Source organism: Festucalex cinctus, chromosome 2 (genome assembly GCF_051991245.1).
Source record: "Festucalex cinctus isolate MCC-2025b chromosome 2, RoL_Fcin_1.0, whole genome shotgun sequence".
NCBI classification, from domain to species: Eukaryota; Metazoa; Chordata; class Actinopteri; order Syngnathiformes; family Syngnathidae; genus Festucalex; species Festucalex cinctus.
In genome coordinates, this window is record NC_135412.1 from 38,632,535 (window position 1) to 38,657,825 (window position 25,291).

The 25,291-nt window shown below is 38.0% G+C and overlaps 1 protein-coding gene across 1 annotated transcript; it reads left to right on the forward strand.

Moving 5' to 3' along the window:
- The first annotated feature begins 834 nt into the window (after positions 1-834).
- itchb (itchy E3 ubiquitin protein ligase b) lies at positions 835-25,184 on the forward strand. Its single transcript, XM_077514996.1, has 24 exons — positions 835-996; positions 1,986-2,076; positions 2,326-2,467; positions 3,866-3,990; positions 4,684-4,818; positions 5,372-5,417; positions 5,506-5,687; positions 9,021-9,270; positions 10,356-10,451; positions 10,696-10,870; positions 11,005-11,074; positions 12,474-12,558; positions 12,748-12,876; positions 13,523-13,595; positions 16,159-16,230; positions 16,670-16,758; positions 18,435-18,594; positions 18,668-18,801; positions 19,529-19,669; positions 19,981-20,101; positions 20,374-20,478; positions 21,986-22,082; positions 22,346-22,418; positions 23,098-25,184. Exons 2-24 carry the CDS (start codon positions 2,007-2,009, stop codon positions 23,195-23,197), a joined length of 2,670 nt encoding a protein of 889 aa, XP_077371122.1. The 5' UTR covers positions 835-996; positions 1,986-2,006; the 3' UTR covers positions 23,198-25,184.
- Positions 25,185-25,291: the final 107 nt, after the last annotated feature.

Below are 25,291 nucleotides of genomic sequence, written 5' to 3' on the forward strand. Positions count from 1 at the left end.
TTTGTTCGTAGATGAGGTCATTCATTGCAGTATTTATGATTTTTAAATATTTGTACATCTGCGCAGTAACTTCAAAAAGAATTCCCTCTCCACCCAAAATCAGTTTGAACATTACATATCCTGTATTTGTAGTGTATTAACAATATTTGCAAAATTTTGTTTACGTTTAATTTACACAACGTCCGAACTTCATATTGAAATTGAGGTTGTATTTGTTTTTTTAAACATAATCCATAATTACAGAAACTGAATCAGTATTTTTTTTTCAATTCCCCCCCAATTACAATTTGCTCATGTTTTTTATTTTATTTTTATTTTTTTTATTTTTTGGGGGGGTTATACTTTATGCCAATTGCTTTCTGTGATAGATGCAAAATAAAATGTGAACGCAATGAAAAATGGGAATATGAAAATCGGTAATTGTCCCTAGGTGTGCTTGTGAGTCTGGATGGTTGTTCGTCTCTGTGTGCCCTGCGATTGGCTGGAAACCTGTCCAGGGTGTCCCCCGCCTACTGCCCAGAGCCAGCTGAGATAGGCGCCAGCACCCCCCGCGACCCTTGTGAGGAATAAGCGGTCAAGAAAATGGATGGATGGATGGATGGATGAAAATCGGTAGACAAAAACCGCAGGTACCAGATGATACTGAAGTATTTCTTCGTTTTCTTCGTAGGTTACTGCAAACTGTTTGGATGCAAGAAGTAAAACTCAAACGAAATCTACTAGAAACAGATTTAAAAACAATATGCACGAAAAAAACAAACATTATCTTGATATTTTCTGTTTCTCGGCCACTCGCAACTACCAGCGTCCCATCACAGCGTTAAGGCGCATGCTCCGCCAAAGTGCCTGTCAGTGTCACGTGACGGGAGTTTTGGAAGATGGTCGAAGTTTCAGCTTCCGTGAAGTGAACCCGCTACCAAAACAACCTGCCGAACAAGGGCTGGGATATTTCTACAACGCTGTCAGTTTGTTTCCCGAGTCGCTCCTGGAGTACCGGTAAGAGAGAAAAACCAGTAGCCAGCGAGTTGACGAGTGCAATATTAGGCCTGACACTGTCGTGGACTTTGGGATTTCTGCCATGATGGTGGCACGAGCTAGGAGGCTAGCAGCTAACTGGGCTGTGGTGGTGGTGGTGGTGGCAGGCTGAGCGGCAGCTGACGTTGAACGTGTTTTCAGCGACTTGGCCAGCATACCAGAAGAGTAAATATTCTCACGGGATGTTTATCAATTAATTCACTTCCTCACCGCTCCTCGAAGTAACGAACCGAGGCTCAACACGGGGTTAGCTCCTTGTACAATGCTAGTTGGACTAGAATTAGATTGTGTTTTAGGGCAGACTAAAAAAAGCTTGGTATCGTAGCACGCCACAGATCAGACAAAGATGAATTGCAATCGATGTTTTATTTTGACAAGTAACATGGTGTTATTTATATTCGAATGGGAGTATTTACACTTAACACAAACTTTCCGTGTACTTCTAGTCGATTAATTAAAATAAACAGACGATTAATAACACATTTGATATTTGTTGATGAACGACTTTTGTTTGACTAATCAAGAGACGCGCTGATGAACCGAAACCTCCAGTGGAACCAGTTCACTTTTTATTGACAGTTACTCGTGTGCATAAGTGTAGGTTCAATTAAGTTAGCCGCCCCCATTTAGTCTCAGTTCTGCAAATGTCTTAACAGCTCACTCAGACACTTTTTTTTTTTTTTTTTTTTTTTTTAAGAAATTCAAGCCTAAAATTTTTTGGGCTTGGGGAAAAAAAAATTCCCAGTAAGTACATTTCAGTGGCTAGTGTAGGCATCCTAGATTACCTAATTTAGCGATGTAAAATATTTGTGGACTAGCCACAGTAGCCAAGACCACCTTCACTGTTTAGGGGGAGTCTGAATAAAAACAACCAATACTCCACTTGATCACCTTTGTCCTCCAAAGATGCACTAATGTGAAACCGCTTTGGTTTGTTGTTTGGGTTGCAGGCAACATCCCAGCTCTATGTCATGGCAAGTGAAGTCACCAAGGCAGGCAGTTCCAATGGTTACCCTATGAAGGCTCAGCTACAAATTACTGGTAAGTTGAGTATGTTTTTTGTTTTTTGTTTTTTTGTATGTTGTCTTACATAAAATGTCTCTTAACATGCCTTTATGAATGTGTGAGTGGGACAACTGCCAAGTCATGTATTCCAGAGCTTATTGAGTCCTAACTTTAAACACAATGTCCCAACAATCTGGTTGTGCGTTACCAGTTTCTTGGCGACCAAATTATCTTGTCTCGAACAATCTTCTGGGCTGCCCAATGCTCTTCGTCTTTATGTTTCAGTGCTATCAGCAAAACTGAAAGAGAACAAGAAGAACTGGTTTGGTCCCAGTCCTTATGTGGAAGTTACTGTTGATGGTCAGTCCAGGAAAACAGAGAAATGCAGCAACACCCACAGTCCCAAATGGAAACAGCCACTCACAGTGTAAGTTAAGGAAGGATGATCTGTGATTGATGTGTGTTCAGAGGTAGGCTTTATCTTGTTGTGATGTATGGATGCTATTAGGGTGTTTCATCTCAATGGCACTTTATATCTGTACATCTTTCACCTTTCACTTTACACTTAAAATCTCTTATCTCGGCAACTGGCAAGTGTAGCAGAATACAATTGGTTGTGTTGGAAAGTTGATTTTATTTATTTATTTATTTATTTATTTTGCTGCTGTGGTTTGGCCAGACCTTTGTTACGTCACTGTCAAGGTTTCAGCTTTTAGCGTTTTAAAAAAAAAAAAAAAAAAGAAGAAGAAGAAGAAAAGATTTCCACCGATGTGCCTCTTATTTGCTTAAAATGTCTTTTAATGGTGAGAAGAACTGTTCCAACATCAGTGGATGATCTGAAGACTCGGATAACTGAGGCCTTGATAACCATCGATCTCGATATGCTTGTTCGAGTTTGGCAAGAAATGCAAGACCGTTTTGATGTGTTCTGTGTAACTAAGGGCTCACATAGTGAACATTTGTAAAAAGTTTTATAAAATGTTTATTTCTTGGATTTTTGTGTTAAAATTTTTGTTGCGTAAACTTGAGATCATTAGTTTTTAGGAAAAAGGTTGTTTTTCATATTTCAACAGTTATTCAGATATAATTTATCATAAAGTGACATATTGAGATGAAATACCCTGTACAGTATTTATTATTATACTGCTGCATAGTTAAACAAGGTCGGTTTCCTCAACTTGGATGTTGACAGTTTACCCAAATATTAGTTACTCTAATGTTGTGAATGTTGGCAATTTCTTGTTCTGTGTCCTTAAAATGCTTAAACACTCCGTCCCTGCATTCTGACAGGCACACAACTGTGCTTACAGGGGTTGCAGTTATGTAACAAGTGTATTACAGTATATGATGTCGTGGGATTGAGTCCATGTGTCTAAAAGCATACAAGTATTCTTTTTTTGTACAAAATATTGGGGATTATAACATGAGCCATTTGCTTATGTCAGCACCTTCAATTGGTTCTCAACAGCATTGTTTGCTTTCAGTAAAAACACAAAGGTTTTGCTGTTCACACAAGCTACAATGGCTGGTGGTTTGGAGAGTAACAAGTGCTTTTAACTTGCAAAGTGCTAATTTGAGGGTGTGGGCTTAACAATGATAGTACACCTTTTTGTTGAATTGTGACCTGTAAGAAACATGTATTGGCCCAACAGGCTTTTTATATTCAATATGACATCATATTCTTGTGACTCTGTTGAATCGTTACTGTGCTTGTATCACTAAATAGCATAACTAACTTTGGCAGAGTATTGATGATGATGATGATGATGATGAGATTTCTATTGAGAAACTCATCTGGCATATGTTTTTCTATTGTTTTTGACAGGATTGTGACTCCCTTCAGCAAACTACTGTTTCGAGTGTGGAGCCACCAAACCCTGAAGTCTGACATCCTGCTTGGCATGGCCAAATTGGACATCAGTGCCACGCTTAAGTCTAACAACATGAAAAGTGAGTGTCTGCTGTAATTGGCTCCCACAGCACCTCCCGGTAGCAAGGATACCCACAGAATTGCTTGGTAAAACTGCAATAGATGAAGTTATGGTCTCCAATAGGGGTGTGAATTGCCTAGTACCTGACGATTCGATTCGTATCACGATTCACAGGTCACGATTCGATTCGATACCGATTAATCCCGATACGAATGGTCACGATTCGATACCGATTAATCCCGATACGAATTTATAAGTCGATTGTTGCGATTTTTTTCCATTCAAATTTAGAAAATACTATCAGTAAGCTTGAAGAGTGTAAGATTTATATGAAAATGTATTATTTATTTATCTTAAATTTCAGTCTTATAGAGGTTGTAATCTGTTTCATGTTTGAACAGCATTAAAATAAAAATATTAAGGCTTAATGTGCCGTTCATATAACATTCTTCCATGCTCAAGGTGTGAATCCTAAAAAAAAAAAAAAAAAAAAAAAAAAAAAAATAGATTCTGCCGATTATTGAATCGATTCGAGAATCGCGCGATGTAGTATCGCGATATATCGCCGAATCGATTTTTTTTAACACCCCTAGTCTCCAATGAATTTCCACAATAACGGAACTGTGGCGTAGCAAGGGAATACTGTATACTGCGAACAATTGGCATTCTGTCTGTCTGATGTATACATATTTCTCTGATCGCCTTCAACTAGTCTCTGACGTGGTACAGACCATACAGCTGTGTACAGACCGAGACCATACGGACGTGGTGGGAGACCTTTCTGTCTGCCTAGACGGCATGACAGTTGACGCCGAAATCTTCGCCAAAGCTGAAGTCGACCATCAGAGTGAGTCGGTGGGGTGGTCACAGAGAACATGAACTTTTGCCTGGGGAATTGCGAAGGCTGAAACATTACTGCAACTCTGAAATTAAGAAACAAAATAGGGTGGTTTACAGTATGTCGCTGGTTACAAGTTATAATGTATAGAATGTGGAGAGAAGTGCAGTTAATGCTTGCTAAGGAAGTCGCGGTACATATTGGCATTCTCTCAGTCTTATTTCCTCCAAAGCTTCACATTCATGAATTTATTGACATTCAAATATTCATACCTGGGTCAGATATTATTTTATGTGTTGAAGAGTCATCTTTTTACTGTAAGACACTGCACCCCTTTTACGTGTCGATGGTTTGCTTTGACTTCGTTCTCCTTTTGGTTGCTCTTGTGGTGCACACCAGATGTGAGAAGCCAAAAGACTACCAATACTAGTCTTCGACATGCTTTACAGTATAACAAAAAATGTGGCCAGTGTGTGAATTTATTAGACTTAAATGGATTGGAATTTAATTTATTTTGTATGTTCATCACCTTCTTGTCCATAACACATTTACTTCTCTTCAGATCTATCAAATGGAGAATCTCGTTCTAATGGTGAACATACCCCAAGGTATGGAGTGCGCTTCACTCTTTAGTCATGAGTTCCACACATGAAGTTTCAGTTTCATTGAGACTTTCATTATCCCCTGCACTCATAGACACAGCCGAGATAGTTCCCCTGCTGTGGACAGCGTTGAGCACCGCTCATCTCCCCGGGGACGAAGGTCAGGGACTGTCTCTGGTTCTCCCCTGGTGTCAGCAGGGAGTGTGCGGCCTTTGCGGCCACCCAGACCCTCCAGACCTCCTCCTCCAACCCCTTGCAGACCCACATCTTCACCAGGTATGTCATTTATCAAGTTTTTTGTGACTTTTTTTTTTTTTTTTTTTTTCATGTAACTGCTCTGTATAAATGCCACAGACACTGAATGGGGGCGGTGGTGGTGGCCCTCGTCCGTAACATCTTTCTCGCTTCAATTGTGCTGCTGCTGCTGCTAACATCGTGCAGCTTCTCGGGCTCGGCTTTTCTAAATCTACTATATACTCAAGTAATACTCGTCCACGACATGTATATAATGCACAGGAGCTAACCAATTATCAACTAGCCAAGCTAACATAGCAGTCTTCATCTTCAGTCAGTGGAATGGAAATAAGTTGTACAGGTTGCCAAAGAAAAAAATAATTCACCCTTGATGCAGGATGAAATGAGGTCTTGTGACTGAGGCATTCTGATGCCTGATGTGCTAGCATCATGCATTGGGCACAATAAGTATCAGACATGTTCTGTATAATTATGTACTAGCCTGGAATGCCTGTCCCTGAAATTATTAGTTGTTAGCACTAAAAATATTCATATGGAAATATATACTCCTTAAACTGCTCAGGCTTAATGGGAGATGAATCGACGTGGTTTGTGAACACATTTTGAAAAATCTCTTCCTGATGCACATTTCCTTTTTACCAGTAATTTGTTCCAATTCCTTGTTGCTTTCATTGCGTCATGACCTCATTTTAAACATATTTTCCTTGTCAGCTTTACAATTTGTTGTGTGTTGAACTGTTGACATCTTGGCATAGCAGTTTGATTTGTGGCCAAGCTCAAAAGTTATGTATTACCCAACACTAACCTCAACTGTCCAGGGATGCTCATCTGCTGGGGAAATGTAATACTGCACTTTGGCCTCTTCCGCAAACCATTTAGTTAGCTCCGCCCCGGCTGATTGAGGGTCGAGTGTTTGTAATTTTCAATGCTCCATAATGTGTTTAAAAAATAGGTTTACATTCTAAGCACGCGGATGATTAAATCTGCAAATTTTGTTGGATAAAAAAAATTGTTTTTAAACCATTTTGAAAAATCCATGTTGACGGAGTCAAACTTTTTTTTTCGTAGGCCAACTAGGACACACTTGATATTGTCTCCCATTGAGCTTTTGCGTTAATGTTGCTTTTCAATTGTTTGCAATGCTTGTAAAAATACTAAAATTATTATACATTTTGTAACAGGCAGATATACAGTGGTACCTCTACTTACGAAATTAATTGGTTCTGGAAGAAAGTTCTTAAGTAGAAAATTTTGTAAGTAGAGACGCATTTTCTATGTAAATGCCCTAATCCGTTCCAGGCCTCCCAAAATTCAGACATAAATGTTTTATAAAGCATAAAAATGCATCAAAACCTGTAACAAATACATGTTACAATTAGATTATTGCACAATAAATGAGAGTTGTGCATAATGTAAAAAACAAAGAATAGAGTAAAGAATAAAAATGATGGTCATTTATAGGGGTGTTAAAAAAAAATCGATTCGGCGATATATCGCGATACTACATCGATTCAATAATCGGCAGAATCGGGTTTTTTTTTTGTTTTTTTTTTTTTTTTTAGGATTCACACCTTGAGCATGGAAGAATGTTATATGAACGGAACATTAAGCCTTAATATTTTATTTTAATGCTGTTCAAACATGAAACAGATTACAACCTCTATAAGACTGAAATTTCAGATAAATAAATAATACATTTTCATATAAATCTTACACTCTACAAGCTTACTGATTAGTATTTTCTAAATTTGAATGAAAAAAATCGCAACAATCGACTTATAAATTCGTATCGGGATTAATCGGTATCGAATCGAATCGTGACCTGTGAATCGTGATACGAATCGAATCGTTAGGTACTAGGCAATTCACACCCCTAGTCATTTACCTTTTTAACTGCTGTCCTCTTCGTTTTTTGTCCTCTTTGGTTCATGTTCTCTCAGAAGTGTTTTTTGCCTGGTGTTTTGTAAAAAATGGATTCAAAGATGTTTGCTTTTTTTCTTTCTTTTTTTTTTTTTTAACAATCCTTCGAAAATGTCCAAAGCAAACATCATCATCATTAGGGGTGTGAATTGCCTAGTACCTGACGATTCGATTCGTATCACGATTCACAGGTCACGATTCGATTCGATACCGATTAATCCCGATACGAATGGTCACGATTCGATACCGATTAATCCCGATACGAATTTATAAGTCGATTGTTGCGATTTTTTTCCATACTATCAGTAAATTTGTACATGTACACTGTAAGATTTGTATGAATATATTTATCTAAAACTTGAGGCTTATAACCGTGAGCCACTGTACACAAACAGTTTGCAATCTGTTTCACATTTGAACAGCATTAAAATAAAAATATTAAGGCTTAATGTGCCGTTCATATAACATTCTTCCATGCTCAAGGTGTGAATCCTAAAAAAAAATAAAAATAAAAATAAAAAAAAATCGATTCTGCCGATTATTGAATCGATTCGAGAATCGCGCGATGTAGTAGCGCGATATATCGCCGAATCGATTTTTTTTAACACCCCTAATCATCATAGTGAGCAATCACCCGACTGGTGAACACTTTCTCTGGGTGATTCTTTCCAACAAATTTCAAAACTTCATGGAAACCTCCGGTACGGCGAGGCATCTTTTTCCAAAAAAAGGCCCGTCTCGTCACAATTAAAAACTTACTGTGCAACGTAGCCTTTATCAATCACCAATTGTATGAATTTTTGTACAAATGCGTTGGCCGTTAGTGAATAAATTTATGTAAAACTATCTGAACACCTCATGGCCCGAGGGGCGAATGACTAGGACGCTACATCTATTATCTATCTATTTTACACACATAGATACATGCGGTATGCTAAGGTGGCCAATGGCAGCTGTAAGTATGTTGCGTTCAGGAAACTCCGGGAGCTGCGAGTAGCAGCCCATACTGTATCCTGAAACTTATCTTGTAACAAGAGGCAATATTTTTCTGTTGAGGAGTTTCGTAACTTGAAAATTTCGTAAGAAGGGACGTTCATAAGTAGAGGTACCACTGTAGTGTGTTTCGCACACATTAACTAGTGTGATTGGCTTGTCCAGGTTTTATTTATTTTTTACTCTATTCACGAGGAAAGCAGTGGCAGTGTCAATATATAATATATTTTTCGATCATGGTCAAACTGTATGTGCTCAAAATTAAATTTTTAGCGTCCTACACAGTTGAAGATGTCTGGTAGTATATTGTGGTTATCTACAACCGTTTTGTGTGCAGTGTGGCACTTAAAGGGGTTGAAAAAGCAAGTTGTATAATTTAGTCAACTAAATTATACAATTTCTTCAACCCAAGTAACACTGTCCGACTGTTTCTCTACTTAGTATCTTCCAGCAATAGCTCTACTCTGGCTGAAAACAGCAATGGTCAGTCGGGTTCAGAGACACCTGTGCGTACTACTGTCCCAGGGCCCTCAGCAGCCCCAGACTCCAGTCCTCCAGTGGGTTCGGACAGGAACACTCCATCTGTAGCATCTACCTCTGGACCTCCAGCAACCAGACAGCCAATGAGCAGCATCAGCTCTGCTGTCTCATCTCGAGGCCCTGCAGTCAACTCTGGACCTTTGCCTCCAGGGTAAGATCGTCTTTATTGTTTTTGCATGGTTGTTTTTTTAAATACCAATCCAGTATTTATCAGATTTTCTTAATGCAAGTTGTTGTTAGTATTAAAAAGTAAGCAATAGTTAATCAGTTGGAGAAGTTTATTTTAAGAAGTTTAATTTAAATGCAATGATTATATCACAAAATAACGTATAGTATTGAATTTTTTACAGAGAGATTCCCTAATCTTACAAATGGAATCAAGCAGGGGGATGAACGTATTGGAGTGAGGATTTATTTTTGTTTTTAAAGATGTGCATTTTTAGAGCAATAAGCAATATTTAAAAAAAATTTTTTTTTAATGTCAAGTGAAATTGGAGTTCAAAATTAAATAATAGAGTGTTGTGGAGCACGGCAAACAGTTGAAGACTGGGTGAGTGTATTAAGGGAGTTAGCAGTAAGCTTCCCGTAACAAACATGGTGGCACAAAACATTGCGGGGTGAGTATCTTTGTTAATGCTGTCGGGGGGAATTGTTCACAAAAAGACAAAGATTGCACTCCTTAATTAATCTGAGAGGCTGTTTTATGTGCCCATTATTTGAAAAAATATGGTACCGGTAATTTAGGTATTACCAGTCATCAGTATTCTTGAAAGTTTTATTATTATTATTATTATTATTATTATTATTATTATTATTATTATTATTATTTATTGTTATTATTATGAATATTATTATGAATATTTTTGTTGTTATTTTTATTATTATTATTATGAATATTATTATTATTATTATTATTATTATTATTATTATTTAGGGTATGTATTTCAGGATTTCACTACGATTCATATTTAATTTGTGCATAACTGAAATGCTTGGATCTGATCTGTATGATCTAATAATGGGGTCACTAACCTTTTGCCCATGAGCACCAGGTTTAACCTCAAGAACTAATTGAGTTGCCAGCATGCCTCTTCGTAAGCTAGCTCACCAGTTAAATTAAACTGCGGATATCACAACGATGATTAAATCGCTATTACTAAAAGTAGCATTCAGTTTCAAAAACCTTGGTGACCTCTGATGTACAGTAATGTCTTGTTTACCTGTCTTTCTTTCTAGGTGGGAGCAGAGGGTCGATCAGAACGGCAGGTTGTATTTTGTTGACCATGTAGAAAAGAGAACGACATGGGAGCGCCCAGATCCCTTACCCCAAGGGTAAACATTTATTCCAATAATTTTAACCCCATAATTTTCAGACTTTCTGAGATTTTTTTGTTCTGCTAATGTAAAAAGTCTTCATAATTCAAACCAATTTTTGCCGTTGCTGCTCAGTGAGCTTTACAATTTCACCATTTTAATTCAGGCCTGAACCAAAATGACTCAGTTCTGTTTGACAATTGTGGCTGTCGTCTAGTTGGTGCATGATAAGTGTTTTGTCCTTTGTCGACTTCCTTCTTAGCTGGGAACGACGTGTTGACCAAATGGGCCGCGTTTACTTTGTCGACCACATTACGCGGACCACCACGTGGCAGCGTCCCACTGTGGAGACTGTGCGCAACTATGAGCAGTGGCAGCACCAGCGCAGGCAGTTGCAGGGTGCCATGCAACAGTTCAACCAGAGGTTTATAATTGGGGTGAGATGTGATACTGAAAAATAAAGATATAGCCCCTTTAATGACTTTGCTTATTTCAGAATGATGTCTGGGGGGGAAAAAAATTGTCCATTGTTGTCAAATGTTACTTGTTTGTAATGACTATTCTTATATAGGGACAGGACCAGGGGACAGCCTCACAAAATAAGGAGTATGATCCGCTTGGACCTCTGCCAAATGGATGGGGTAAGATCTCTGTACTCTTGTGTTGGCTAACAATGATGCAGCAATGGTAACATTTTCCTCTGTAAAGCGCGAGGACCCTATATGATCTTTGATTTATGTGTTGCAGGTTGCTGTTGTCACATCTTACAGCTAAGCCTTAAACTTAGCCTTTGGTTCAGTAAACAGTTTTTTCTCGAGCATTAGTGAACTGAACATGTTCACGTAAAAATGAACATCCAAATACACTAAAATGATTTATATTGGCCTTTCGGGTAAAATTTCCGGATGAACCTCAATTGCGCTATAATTTTTACAGGTGAATGTAATGTGTATAACAGTACAGCAACTTGCTGGTCTCTAACAAGGGGTTGAATGGCAAAATTCACAACCGCTATGCCTTTCTGTAACTTTTCTGTTCTATTTGTATCTGTTGCAACCTGCTGATGACACGCTAAGCTTAGTGGCTTACCTCTGAGAATATACTGTTTGAAACATAGCAGTGATGAGGTAGTATTGATCAATTGTTAAGTGTTGTTGGTCTCATGATGTCAAAATGTGAACAGCATGATGAATAAGACTGCTGTAAGTGAACCAGGAATTTTATTGATTGAATCATGGGTCAAACAACTATTGTGAATTTTGCTGTTCAGCGATTTGTTAGAGAACATTAAGGTGTACCTCTGGTGCCCAATTTCAAAGTATTAGGGAAATTGAGCAATTATGTAAAGTTTAATAAATATCTGGTGTTCCCATTGTTGTGTCTAGTCCTGTATTTGCCAAAATAATTTTCTGTTCAATTTTAATGCTCATCACCATGTTGGGGCGGATGCGACGTCACCGCATTGACAGACCTTCACTTGCACCCATTAGTTACTATTGAGTGATACGCCAGATTGCTTCCCTATGGATGTACATCTGTCATCTTGACTCAGATATTTTTATTTATTTATTTATGGAAGGTTTTTTTTTTTTTTTTTTTTTTTTTTTTTTTTTTTTTTTTTTTTTTTTTTTTGTGTGTTTTAATAAAACATGTCACAAGCACATCGACTCAGGTTGTGTTTGTGTTGTGTTGTGTTGTGTTTTTTACTGGGCAAGCCAGCCCATCTCGGAGCATACATCTGTATACCCAATCTCAAAACTTTCCAAATATGAAAATTGGTTGGAGAAAGAACTAGCAGATGAAGGCTCCTCCAAAACAAGAACTTTGAATACAGGAACAACTTAGAATAAGAAGTTCAAGAGAATTCACAGATATTTAATGCATGGTAAATTTTAGTAGTTTTGTACACTGTACAGTGTACACTTGGACAGGAACATTATTACAACAGTTTAAATGTGCATTGCACAAATCTTACTAGTCTAATTGTAATTATTTTTCCTGACTTGTACTTGTCACCTGATTTCTGTCTTTGTTGTTTAGAGAAGAGAACAGACAGCAATGGAAGGGTGTATTTTGTTCATCATCCTACACGGTCGACACAGTGGGAAGACCCACGTTCACAAGGGTTAGTTTTTGTATCTGTGTTATGCCAGACCTAACATTTTCGCTGTGATTCACATTAATTTATATTCCATTCAAATGTGCCTTTTTAATGACTGCTGTTGTGTCATTTGTTTTTCGTTTCTTTTTTTATTGCTACATTGTCTGTGTGACACAGCCAAAAATACTCACTTGCTTTACTTTATTATTTTAGGTTGTTGAATGAGAAGCCACTTCCAGAGGGATGGGAGATGAGGTTTACTGTGGATGGTATTCCCTATTTTGTAGACCACAACAGGAGAACTACCACCTACATTGATCCTCGCACTGGAAAATCCTCACTGTACGTTCTCTGGCAGTTACAACACTCAAAAAACAGTGCCTGTTATTGTGAGTTAAATGGCTAAGTCCCAAGATATGTAACAAGAAATACCATTTGCTGTTAAAGCATTTATGTTTTAGGCTGATGGAATGAGGCTGTTTAAAGCCCATGTTTATTATCGTCTAGTAATGGTTGGGGAATGCAACTATGTGTGCTTATCCTCTAAGCTAAGGATTTGTTAGTGACTTTGTCCTGTTTAAATCACATCCTGGAATATTCCAGGCATGCAAATTTACTTCCTACTCATTGCAGGAAAAAAAAAAAGTGTTATTCTGCAATGTATTTTGTTCTAGCGTGTTGGTTGTTGTGCATCTCACTGTACCTCACTCTTTATGGAACTCTTTCTTATTCTGCTAAGCATGGGATTTCCATTTCCATTTTTTGTTGTTCGTGACAATCACTCAGAGGAAACACCTCTGATGACTCGTCATAACTGCAGTATTGTGCACGATGTCACGCAACAGTGACAGTCTACTGGTTCCAGTTGCCGAAAAACAGCATTAGTGAACCAGCATGTGGATGTGTCAATTTGATCAGTGCGACATACAGAGAAGAAAACTTAATTACATCACTTGCACATATTAAGTTGTATTTATCTTGTTTCCAGTGAAAATGGACCTCAGATCACATATGTCAGAGACTTCAAAGCCAAAGTACAATACTTCAGATTTTGGTGCCAGGTAAGAATCAGAAGAGCACACAAATTATGCGATTACCCATTTAATCTTTTACACAGATTGTGTTTTACATTACATAAAAAATGTGGGCCATTTTTCTGCCCAAAATGGATTCAAAATTGAACAACACTCAAATAGCTGAACAAACCCATCACCTATCATTGCCATATTGTGCATCTCCAAGTCTGCGCTAAAATTGTTGCAAATTATTGACTTGTCCTTTCAGTGGTCGCCACAGGGCGTAATGCATATGATTTGTTTGGCAAAGTTTTTGAGTTTGTGCTAAGTTGGAGAAAAAAATTGATATTTATTTTGACTCATTAATTATCAAAGTACCGTATTTTCCGCACTAAAAGGCGCACTGCATTATAAGGCGCACCTTCAATGATTGACATATTTTAAAACTTTTTCCATATATAAGGTGCTACAGGTTACGTTATGCATCCATTAGATGGTGCTGCGCTAAAGGGAACGTCAACAAAACAGTCAGATAGGTCAGTCAAACTTTATTAATAGATTACAAACCAGCTTTCTGACAACTCCATTCACTCCCAAAATGAATAAACAGCTGTTTTATTATTTTCTCTGAGGTAAAGTATTGGTATTAGCTTGTGATCCAATGACGGGATGTTCTGCGCATGTGCGTCACCGATCGTGCAGTGTCACCGATAGCGTCTTGACTGTTGCGGCTCAATATTAATCCATATATAAAGCGCACTGGATTATAAGGCGTGTTACCCACCTATCAGGTTAAGTGAGATAACAGGTAATGAATCTTTGAATTTAGATTTCACAAACATGGACTAGCATCAGAAGAACCCAGTTTCTTATGGAACCATATGTTTGAGCAACAATAAAGACACAACAAAGATTGGCAGTTGCGTAGCAACAACGCATGTATTGTTACAACATGTAAATAAACAATTGGTATGAAAAATAATAAATTGGGAAAAAAAAATTGTGTGCACCAAAAAAATCAATCAGTCCTTTTAAACTCAAATCGTTGGGGCCCTTTTTTTCTAAGTCTTTAAAGTTCACTTGTCCTGTGTGACTGTGTCACGTCCAAGAATAAATCCAAAAGATGTATGAAATATTTGTCCTACCACAACCAACCGTCCAGCAGGGGATATGAGGTTGTGTTTGTCTATGTTCTCTCTCCTCAAAGGTTCTAGGGTTAGCTCGCCATCCAGATGAGATCCAGAATCGTTGACTGGTCCTTAGATTCGTCCGTATCAAAAAAACCTGACCTAAAGACAGGGTCGATTTGTATCAATCTACATTCAATACAAAATTACCAAAGCTTCAAATATCAATACCATGTGCTACATATTGTTCAAAACCTTGTAATTCACTCAATTCCCAGTTTCTTTTGTTGTACAACAGTTCAATATCAATCAATTATTAAGAGTAAACATATTGCGTTAAATGTGTTTCAAATTGAAATACTGCTAGAATCAGTAATTCACAGTAGGACTTGATCATATATCATGGTAGGTAACCATAGACATTCACATTGTTTCATCACTAAGTGGTATAAATTGTCCAAAACATCACACATACAGTAGAGCTTATTAAAATTAAATTGACAAAATGTAAATATCACATTTCCATATGAAGTCAGCTTCAATCAGAGATTTCAAAATACTAGCTTACTTAATTACTCTTCTTATATTATAGGCCTTCTAATATAATGAAGAGTTGTACTAAAAATTCACCTCTTTATCTGCATCAGTTCACAGTTGGAAATACACAAATTCACTCACAGCAATCACATTATAAAACAAAACACATACAAAAGATTCCCCTTTCGTTTGGCAACTAATTTAATCTACTTCACAGCTTATTTTATACAGTTTAATTGTTTTAACAGGCTATTAGAAATGGCAAATGGGTGTCTTAAGTAGCAAGACGCATTGCTCACCGTTGTCGTATGCGTCGAAGGCTGGGCGCCGTCGAACGCTCTCACCACGTAAAAAAAGGAAAAATGGAGGGAAGTAAAACAAAAAAAAGTTCTCCGGTGTACAATACTGACTCCGGTCCAACCAGCTCTCGAACTAGCTACTGCTCAAAACTGTATTCACTAACAGTAAGCAACAGTAAGCGTGTCTCAAATCAATTTTATCACAAAATAAAGCTTAGAATACTTTCTGCTTGTCTCGCTGCTTCACCTCTTCGTATCTGCGTCACGTCACCCGCGAGGTAAAAGAGGAAGTAAGAGGGCGGAAGCGCGCCTAAACTGACCTCTCAATCCATAGGCTGAACGTGACTATGTTGCTTCTGATTGGCTGAGGGCATGGGGGTCCCTTCAAGTGTACTTGTAAAAATTTGTTTTACAATACAAATATTAATTCAATCATTATCTTTCTCTTTTCAGTTTGTTTTAAACATAACTTTGTACCTGGGTCCACAGGCGCATGGTCAGCTTTTGAAAAAATTGAAGGCTTTTAGGTGCGCCTTATAGTGCGGAAAATACGGTAGTATAAATTAAAGTAAAAACAAAACAGGAGTGCTGCTCCAATTTTAACCTCGACGATTTGATGTTTGATATTTTTCCCTTCATCTTTAGCAACTGGCGATGCCTCAACACATCAAGATCAATGTGTCGCGGAAAACTCTGTTTGAGGACTCCTTTCAGCAGGTAAGGAGACCCACTGCCATCTAATGGCTGAGAAGCCACCGGGTCGTGTTATTTGTTGTAAAAAAACATGGTAATATAGATATACAACAATATATGTAAGTTTGTAAGTGTAATTCTTTGTCGATATTGGGTACGTGTATTGTATGAAATTATCATCTTAACAACTGTTGAAGTCTGTCTTGGTTCCAATATTGCTGCTGGGAACGTAGTGTAAATGTAAATGTAGCTTAAGCCTTGGTAGAACCACCAAACAGCAGCCCATCTCAGCCTCGCCTCTATGGAGAAATATGTATTCTTCATACGTTAATTTGTCTGCCTTAGACCCTGTTTATGACACGAGCATGCATCCTGTCTAAATCAAATACAAGTACAACAGATCTATGTTGCTGTTGTGCAACACAATAAATGCACTTATCAATGCAGAAATCTAACATTTTAGATAATGAGCTTCAACGCTCAGGATTTGCGAAGAAGACTGTGGATTATCTTCCCTGGAGAAGAAGGCCTCGACTACGGAGGGGTTGCCAGGCAAGTACAAAACAGAAAAGAGTGGACACACTTATTGTATTAAAACACTAGGTAAATGGGGCCATATACTTCCGCGTGAGGAATTCAGAAAAACCGCACAAGCTGCACACTTTTCCGGCTCTCTGTACACTGAAATCTGTCGTTTACGCACCCTTGTGTCAGGTGCGCACTCGGAGTGAACACTTGCAAGTATTTGCACATTGGTGAGATCCGGGCTTTGGACTTGACCAAATCACGGCTCTTCGGCGGTTTTGCACAATTATATAGTCTGCTCATGATAGGTGTATCAGAACTCTGGATGGGAGAATGGCCGCATCTTAAAAGTGTGCAAGCCAAGCACATAAAATATGAACTTAAACTCCCCTATATGAATAAACTTGTGTACTGGGACACACTTAACTCGATAAAGAGTTCACAAAAAACATAAAAATATAATTTTTTTTGACAATAATATTTTCTATGCAGCCCCACTGGTCTAAATATGGTATTCTGGTTAATATTACGTTAGTGGAATATGAGCTAAGCAGCAAAATCCAGCCATTTTTATCCATCTCGGGGTGGCTATTTTGCCACTTTCTGTCGACTGAAGACATCAATGTTACTCCCTGAGCAACATCGATGTATTAATCTTCAGTTGACAGCAAGTGGCAGGCAAAACGGCTACCCCCTGAGATGGATAAAAAAAAAAAATAGCTGGATTATGTGTCATAACTTTAAGCCTGATTTATGCCTCTACGTTTGCTCTCGCGTTAATGACCGGCGTAGATCACATGATCTACGCGAGCCATGAATTTTAAGTGCCGCATAGCTCGTGGCCGGCTGTGGCGCACACGTCGCCAATCCTTGTACGCCGTAGATGGCGGGGCGTAACTCGCTCGTGATTGGCCCGTTCGATGGCGTACTCGACTTTTTTTTTCTTTTTCTCTCTCCCCGCCCCCCGCCCAGATAGTTTCCTTGAAGGCAACTGTGTTTGTAGGCGCAAATCCACTTCTTGCCCGGAGACCACGGCTGTATATGTGGATATGTGCGTGGGGCGAGAGGCGGGGGAAAAAAAAAAAAAAAAAAAAAAACGGTGTTCGTGCCTGTTGTGTTTTGGTGAGTTTACGGCCGACCGGTGCAAATTGGCATTTAATAATTGCCACGGTGATGAGCCTAATCTCCCTCTGGCTTTGTTTGGTGTTTTTGAATTAAATTGAACTTCCAGAATTCGTCATAAAATGCAGAGGAATCTCCACTCTGTGGCGTCCCAGCCATAGCGACAGCCTGACTTGGAGTGAAACTATAGCAGACACCGATGTGTATTGCGCACAAGTTGGAAGGCAAACGCACGAGCGGAGCTCCGCCGTAACGTCTCCGCATGAGCCTGAAGCAGAAGTATACTGAGGCTTTTATTCCACTAATGTAATATTAATCAGAATGCCATGTTTAGACTGGTGAGGTTACATATAACATATTGTCAAGAAATGTTTCAAGTTGACTTCCACTTCAACTCAGTTTGATCAATTAAAACAATTGTTTCAAATACAATGCAAACAGTGTATGTGCTTGTTGTTGTCTTCATACTGGCAGTTGCCAATGTTTTTGTTGCTTTAAATTTAAGATGTATTTACATCACTCCAAGGACAATCTATGATTCTTTTTTCTTTTTTTTCCCATGTGTCCAACGTCTCTTCCAGAGAATGGTTCTTCCTGTTGTCCCATGAGGTGTTGAACCCCATGTACTGCCTTTTTGAATATGCTGGGAAAGAAAACTACTGTCTTCAAATAAACCCCGCCTCCTACATAAATCCTGATCACCTCAAGTATTTCAAGTTCATTGGCCGCTTCATTGCCATGGTGAGTGCATTTTCTTTTCAGTTTGCCCAGCAAAATGTCAGAACATCTCTTTTTACTTTTACTTCTTTTTCAGGCGCTTTTTCACAGCAAGTTCATAGACACTGGTTTCTCATTGCCATTTTACAAGCGCATCTTGAACAAGCCTTTGGCCCTCAAGGACCTAGAGTCAGTTGACCCAGAGTTTTACAACTCCCTCATTTGGATCAAGTAAGTTCTGAGCACTCATTGTTGTTGTTGTTGTTTTTTTTTGTTTTTTTTAAATAATTATTTATTGAAAGAACAACAATACAAAACACAACAGCCAGGGGGAGACAAATGCATATGAAAATAAACTTCTACAAAAATATATTGTACAGTTCACATAAATATAAGGTTTTGCTTGCTTTCTTATTTGTGGAATGACCAATAGACTTAATATATTGTTTGACTTCATTTTCGAACATGAAAAAACTAGGTCTCTGCTGAGCACTCATTGTTTGTTGGTGATGCTGTCTGTTAAGATTTATGTGTACAGTATTTTGCTATTTTGCGGCTCATCGTTTGCAACCCCACTGTATTGGAGATTTTTAAGTGATCATTTTTGCAGTACACCAACGTACTATAATGCTCTTGCATGTGGGAAGGCAGAGCCACAGTCACTGATGCACATTTCAGCTGTTTGAATGCTAGAAGAACCACGACACACAAACATAATCAGCACACTCACCCAGGAGCTGCTGTCAGCTACAGCTCATACCAAGACAGCTCAAAGATTTTGTGCACTTCACGGCTCTGCCTCTTAAAGGCACTTGCCTGTATCTTACACAAATATACTACATTATGTACAGTACAGAAGCAAGAATATAGCTTCCGTGTTAAACAAGGTTTCACTGTAGTTTGATTAAGTACCACAAATTTCTTGTTCTATGTCATGATTGTCCTGACTGCCCCACAGGGACAACAACATCGAAGAGTGCGGCTTGGAAATGTTCTTTTGTGTTGACAAGGAAATCTTGGGAGAAATCAGTACACACGACCTGAAACCAGGCGGAGGAGAGATCCAAGTTACGGAGGAGAACAAGGAGGAGTACATCAGGTGGGTGTTGATGGATTCTGTTTCAGAATTCTGCCTTCCGATGTAGTACCAAGATCTGTAACAGGCTGGGAACTGAAAAGGGGAACGAAGGCAGGACAGTGGTGTCAAGTTCCACATTTGACATTCCTGTTGTGTCAAACGCAATGTTTCTGTCTGGACATAGTAAGCATTTTATGGAATTCCCGGGTGTCTTAATAAAGGGTCTCTGATATTGTTCAGTTGAAATGAATCAGGATACACAAAAATAAGACATTAAACATAAATATTTGTAACACCCTGGTTCAAATCACTCTGTTTTGTGTGGTGTGCAGGTTGGTAGCAGAGTGGAGGCTGTCGAGAGGAGTGGAAGAGCAGACTCAAGCATTTTTTGAGGGCTTTAACGAGGTCCTCCCACAGCAGTACCTGCAGTATTTTGATGCCAAAGAGTTGGAAGTATGGGCACCCTACGTAAATCTCCACTATTTATTACATAATACAATTGTTTTGGAATTTGTAAAAATAAGTTAATTATTGGCAACTGTAATTTAAAAAATAAATAAATTAAAAAAAGAAAAGCCCAAATGCTGTCAATATAATAGATATTTGTTTGGGTATTGTATCATATTTTTTCCCATAAATTAAATACAGCCTCTCAGTCAAAAATTTTGCCAACCGTTGATTTTAAGGTAAGTCTATTTACATGATGCATTTTGCTGTGCTCGCAGGTGATGCTTTGTGGCATGCAGGAGATTGACCTCGCCGACTGGCAAAGAAATACCATCTACAGACACTATGCTCGCGGCAGCAAGCAGATCATGTGGTTCTGGCAGGTCAGCATCACAACTAGGAAGAGGTTCTCAACAGGGATGATTTTTTTATTTTTTTATTTTTGCTGTGTTTTGAGTGCACCTTGTACTACATGTGCTAGGAAGATGAAATTGATATGCACAAGGCAGCGAATTCACATACAGTGGTACCTCTACTTACGAAATTAATTGGTTCTGGAAGAAAGTTCTTAAGTAGAAAAATTTGTAAGTAGAGACGCATTTTCCATGTAAATGCCCTAATCCGTTCCAAGCCTCCCAAATTTCAGACATAAATGTTTTATAAAGCATAAAAATGCATCAAAACATGTAACAAATACATGTTACAATTAGATTATTGCACAATAAATGAGAGTTGTGCATAATGTAAAAAAAACAAAGAATAAGGTAAAGAATAAAAATGATGGTCATTTACCTTTTTAACTGCTGTCCTCATCGTTTTTTGCCCTCTTTGGTTCATGTTCCTCTCTCTCAGTAGTGTTTTTTTTTTTTTTTTTTTTTCTCATCTTAGTGAACAAACGCCCGACTGGTGAACACTTTTTCTGGGCGATTCTTTTGAACAAATTCTGAAACTTCATGGAAACTTCCGGTATGGCGAGGCATCTTTTTTTTTTTTTTTTTTTAAAAAAAAAAAAAAAAAAAAAAAAAGGCCCGTCTCGTCGCAATTAAAAACTTACTGTTCCTTCATCAATCACCAATTGTTTGAATTTTTGTACAAATTCGTTGGCCGTTAGTTCATACATTTACGAAAAACCTCATGGGCCGCGGGATGAATGATGAGGACGCTGTATAGACACCGATCAAGTATACGCTCATAGATACCTATGGTAGAGGTTCCTCTTAGCCAACGGGATGCCAGAAACATGCACAAACACCGATCTAGTATACGCTCATACCTATGGTAGAAGGTTACTCTTAGCCAATGGGATGCCAGAACGATGCACAAACACCGATCTAGTATTTACGCTCATAGGTACTTATGGTAGGAAATAGCCATAGCCGAAAGTATGTTGCGTTCGGTAATGCATTTTTACCTTTCATATCTAGAAATTTCATTCGTAACAAGAGGCAATATTTTCCCGTTGAGGCGTTTCGTAACTCGAAAATTTCGTATGAAGAGACGTTCGTAAGTAGAGGTTCCACTGTATTTTATATTTTCCGCTTGTGCTATGTTGTATTCATAATCATGTGAATCCAATGAGAACAAATTTAAAGGCTCTATCAAATACTCTCTGATTTTACAAAGATGTTATTCAGTTTTCTCAGTTATTCATTAACAAGTTCATAGTAGTGGTTTTAGGGTGCTGTGGCATAAACCTGCACTACAGTCTACTGAGACCCCATAAATATTATTAATAAACTTTTTTTGAAATGCGTCTCTGATGTTGATCCAAGATAAGCATTTATGGAGGAACAGTATTTGTTACTGCTCCTGTATTGGATCTCATTAAACTGTACAAATATACCTAACGTTATGACTGGTGAAATAATTACCGTGATGTTTTCCCTGCAGTTCATAAAAGAAATGGACAATGAGAAGAGAATGAGGCTACTACAGTTTGTCACTGGTACCTGTCGTCTGCCTGTTGGGGGCTTTGCTGACCTCATGGGTAAAGATATATTTATACCGATATTTTGAAATTGGGCAAAAATGAGCTTTCCACAAGCAGGTGCCTTTGCCAGCATTGGCTTAATTAGACATTTCTGACCTGTTGAGAGAGGCTAGCAAAATAGTTTTATCATATTTCACATGAAATTAGGAAAGTTTCAGTTGAACCTGAGGAGGTCATTTGCATTTCTTAAATAGACACACAGATTAATTTTTGATTGGCCTGATAAAATACCTCTTTCTGCCCTGCGCTTCATTTTATAGGAAGCAACGGTCCCCAGAAGTTCTGCATTGAGAAGGTGGGAAAGGAAAACTGGCTTCCCAGAAGCCACACATGGTGAGTTCATTGACTCAAAATGCTGAGGTTGTTGTTTGAGGAGAGAAGATACTGAAGTTATTGTAAATAAGGTGCTCAGAAGGAGAAATATACATGGTTTATCGAGCACAAACTGCATTTGAGCGTGTTTTTTTGTTTTGTTTTGTTTACGTTGATTAAAGCTAAAGCAACACTGTAAAAGCTTGTGAAACTTATTTGTCGAGATCCATGACAGCTAATGTGTGCACTGCAGACACTAATACTTAAGAAGCAAATCCATGACGTAGCAGAGTTGAAGGCCGTTTTGGCTCTCCCCAATTCAATGCAGCATTTTTTGACAAATCTATGTCATTCTTGCAACTGTACAGAGTCAACACTGACAGAAAATACATTAATCTTTATTAATTCATTTTTGCATAGGGGATTATTCTTTGCTATTCGCTGAAAACCTCACCTATTATATGTAAGAGAAAATCTTTGTTGGGTTGTGAACATTTTATACCATTAATCAGAGGATTTGAGTTTTTTGTAAACACCTGAATGAGGGAACAAAAAAAACAAAAAAAAGTCTTAAAAAAATACATGTAAATGTGGAAATAGCCTTCGTTTTAATGATGGATGTGCTACAAAACAACACAGAAACATGGCACACGCTAAGGCAGGAATGTATCTTATTTCTTCTCTCTGCTGTACTTTGCAGTTTCAACCGATTGGACTTGCCACCGTACAAGAGCTACGAACAGCTGAAGGAGAAGCTAATGTTTGCCATTGAAGAGACAGAAGGCTTTGGACAGGAGTAACGTTTTGAACCGGCTTTGGCGCCAGGTAGTGGGAACGAGGCCGCCGGGTTGAAATTGGGGAGCCTTCCGTTCATGTTGTTCAGCGGAAATCCACGCCTGGTGCTTGCATTTTTATTGCATCCATCTCCAAAGGAAAATCTTTTAATTGGTAGTCTGTTGAAACCAAATTCACCCAAATTGATCCTGGACTTCAAGAATAAGCGCCATATTACGAATGGGAGCGTTTTCCAGCCCAGCAATGTCGGCACAGCGTCACCGGGAGACAATGTTGGAGTCTTGTCTAGTTGCTAATTAGTCAAAGTAGTCAGTGCTATGTTAATTTTTCTGGGTTACCAAAATTAAGCAGATTGTATTGTTGGCGCTTAATCAATATCCACCATAATGATTGTCGTTCTTCTCACCTGCAACTCTCCCGCTAACTAGAATTTTATTGGCTTTGGCTCATGCCTTTAAATAACAGCAAAATGGGGATGCTGCACAACAAAGCAACCCACGGTGCTTATCGCACTCATTTGGGAGACAACGCGTGAGAAGTAGTCCTTGAATGATGTCCATGATTGTGACCATAGTTCGCAGTATTTTTCTTGTTCGAGGTTTACTGCAATCGCAGTGTTGAAAAAGAGTCCTAGTTTTATAGGACCACGGTTTAGGTTGTCACTTTGTCACTGGGGAAAAAGTTCTTCACAGATATCATTTTGTTATGATTTCCGGTATTGCTTTTTGTCAAATACTTGACCCCGATGCCTTTAGGGAATGACAAGTATTCTAACATGGAGAGTCACCAAAATCAAAGTCAAGCCAAATTGTATATTGTTGCATTTTGCTCACTTAAATACTTCCTGCTTTAAAATAGTCTACAAAAATGTGTGGAAAATAATTACAACTCCTTCCAAATACCTATTCATTAGAACTACTGAGTTAGTTAATAGTGTTTTGTTTTTCACTTTATTTTTGTGATCTTTACAGGAAGAACTACTGGTACAAGAAATTAGTTTGAAATAATAAGCGTCTGTCTTCATTTTTGAAGATGTGCTCTTTATTAGACACCAAATAACCGTTGTTTGTGATTTGACATTTAAAAAAATAAAAAATAAAAATCTTAACAGCGTTCTTGAAAATGTGTTAACTACACAGCGTGAGAGATAATGGAATAGGGGAAAAAAATCATCTTGTGTTGTCATTTTGTCTGGGGTCAGCTATTTAATTTCTAACAATATCGAGAGTTAGTAAATACACTGGATATAGTCCACACAGCCCTTTTCAAATGCCATGTTTATGTGATATATATATATATATATATATATATATATATATATATATATATATAGAGAGAGAGAGAGAGATAGTGATATATATAGAGAGAGAGAGATAGTGATATAGAGATATAGATATATAGAGATATATAGATAGATTTATAGATTTTCCACCATTAACGTGACCTGCAGTCTGTACACCTCAATTGGAAAAATTAAAATGTTTTCAAGAGAAGTAAATCAAATTAAATAAGCAATTTAATGTGGGAATATGGCTGTGTTCAAAATTAACCATTCATGTCTATTACAGTAAATAGCACTCGGCACATTTTTTATTCCCCCCCCCAATAACTGTTGTACAGGTTGTAGGTCACATTCATGGTGGAAAACGTTTGGAAAATATTTTCCCAAAAACCTGGCTTTTGAAAAGGTGTGTAGACTTTTTTTGTTTGTTTGTTTGTTTTCATTGTAGATAATCACAAATCATAACACACCCCTCTGCTTATTTTACTTGCAGTTGTTAGGATTACTTGCAGGTGTTGGTATTCCTGCATGTAAAACTCAATCTCCTGTAAATAACTTTTTTTTTTTTTTTTTTGTAATTAAAAATAAGAGGTTTATGGTTTCACTATATTTTCTTTCCCCTTTCTAATTTCTCATGTATGTGAAATATGTGGGGGAAAATAAAATGGTCACCTTAAAAAATAAATAAATTAATAAAAAAGTCAAATCAATCCCATGTGTGTCTTGTCCAGTATATCTACAGTAACAATTTGTAATCAGCAGAAGATGTCCATAAAGTCATTAAGATTATTTGTTTGTTTTGGAAGCATTTCCAATG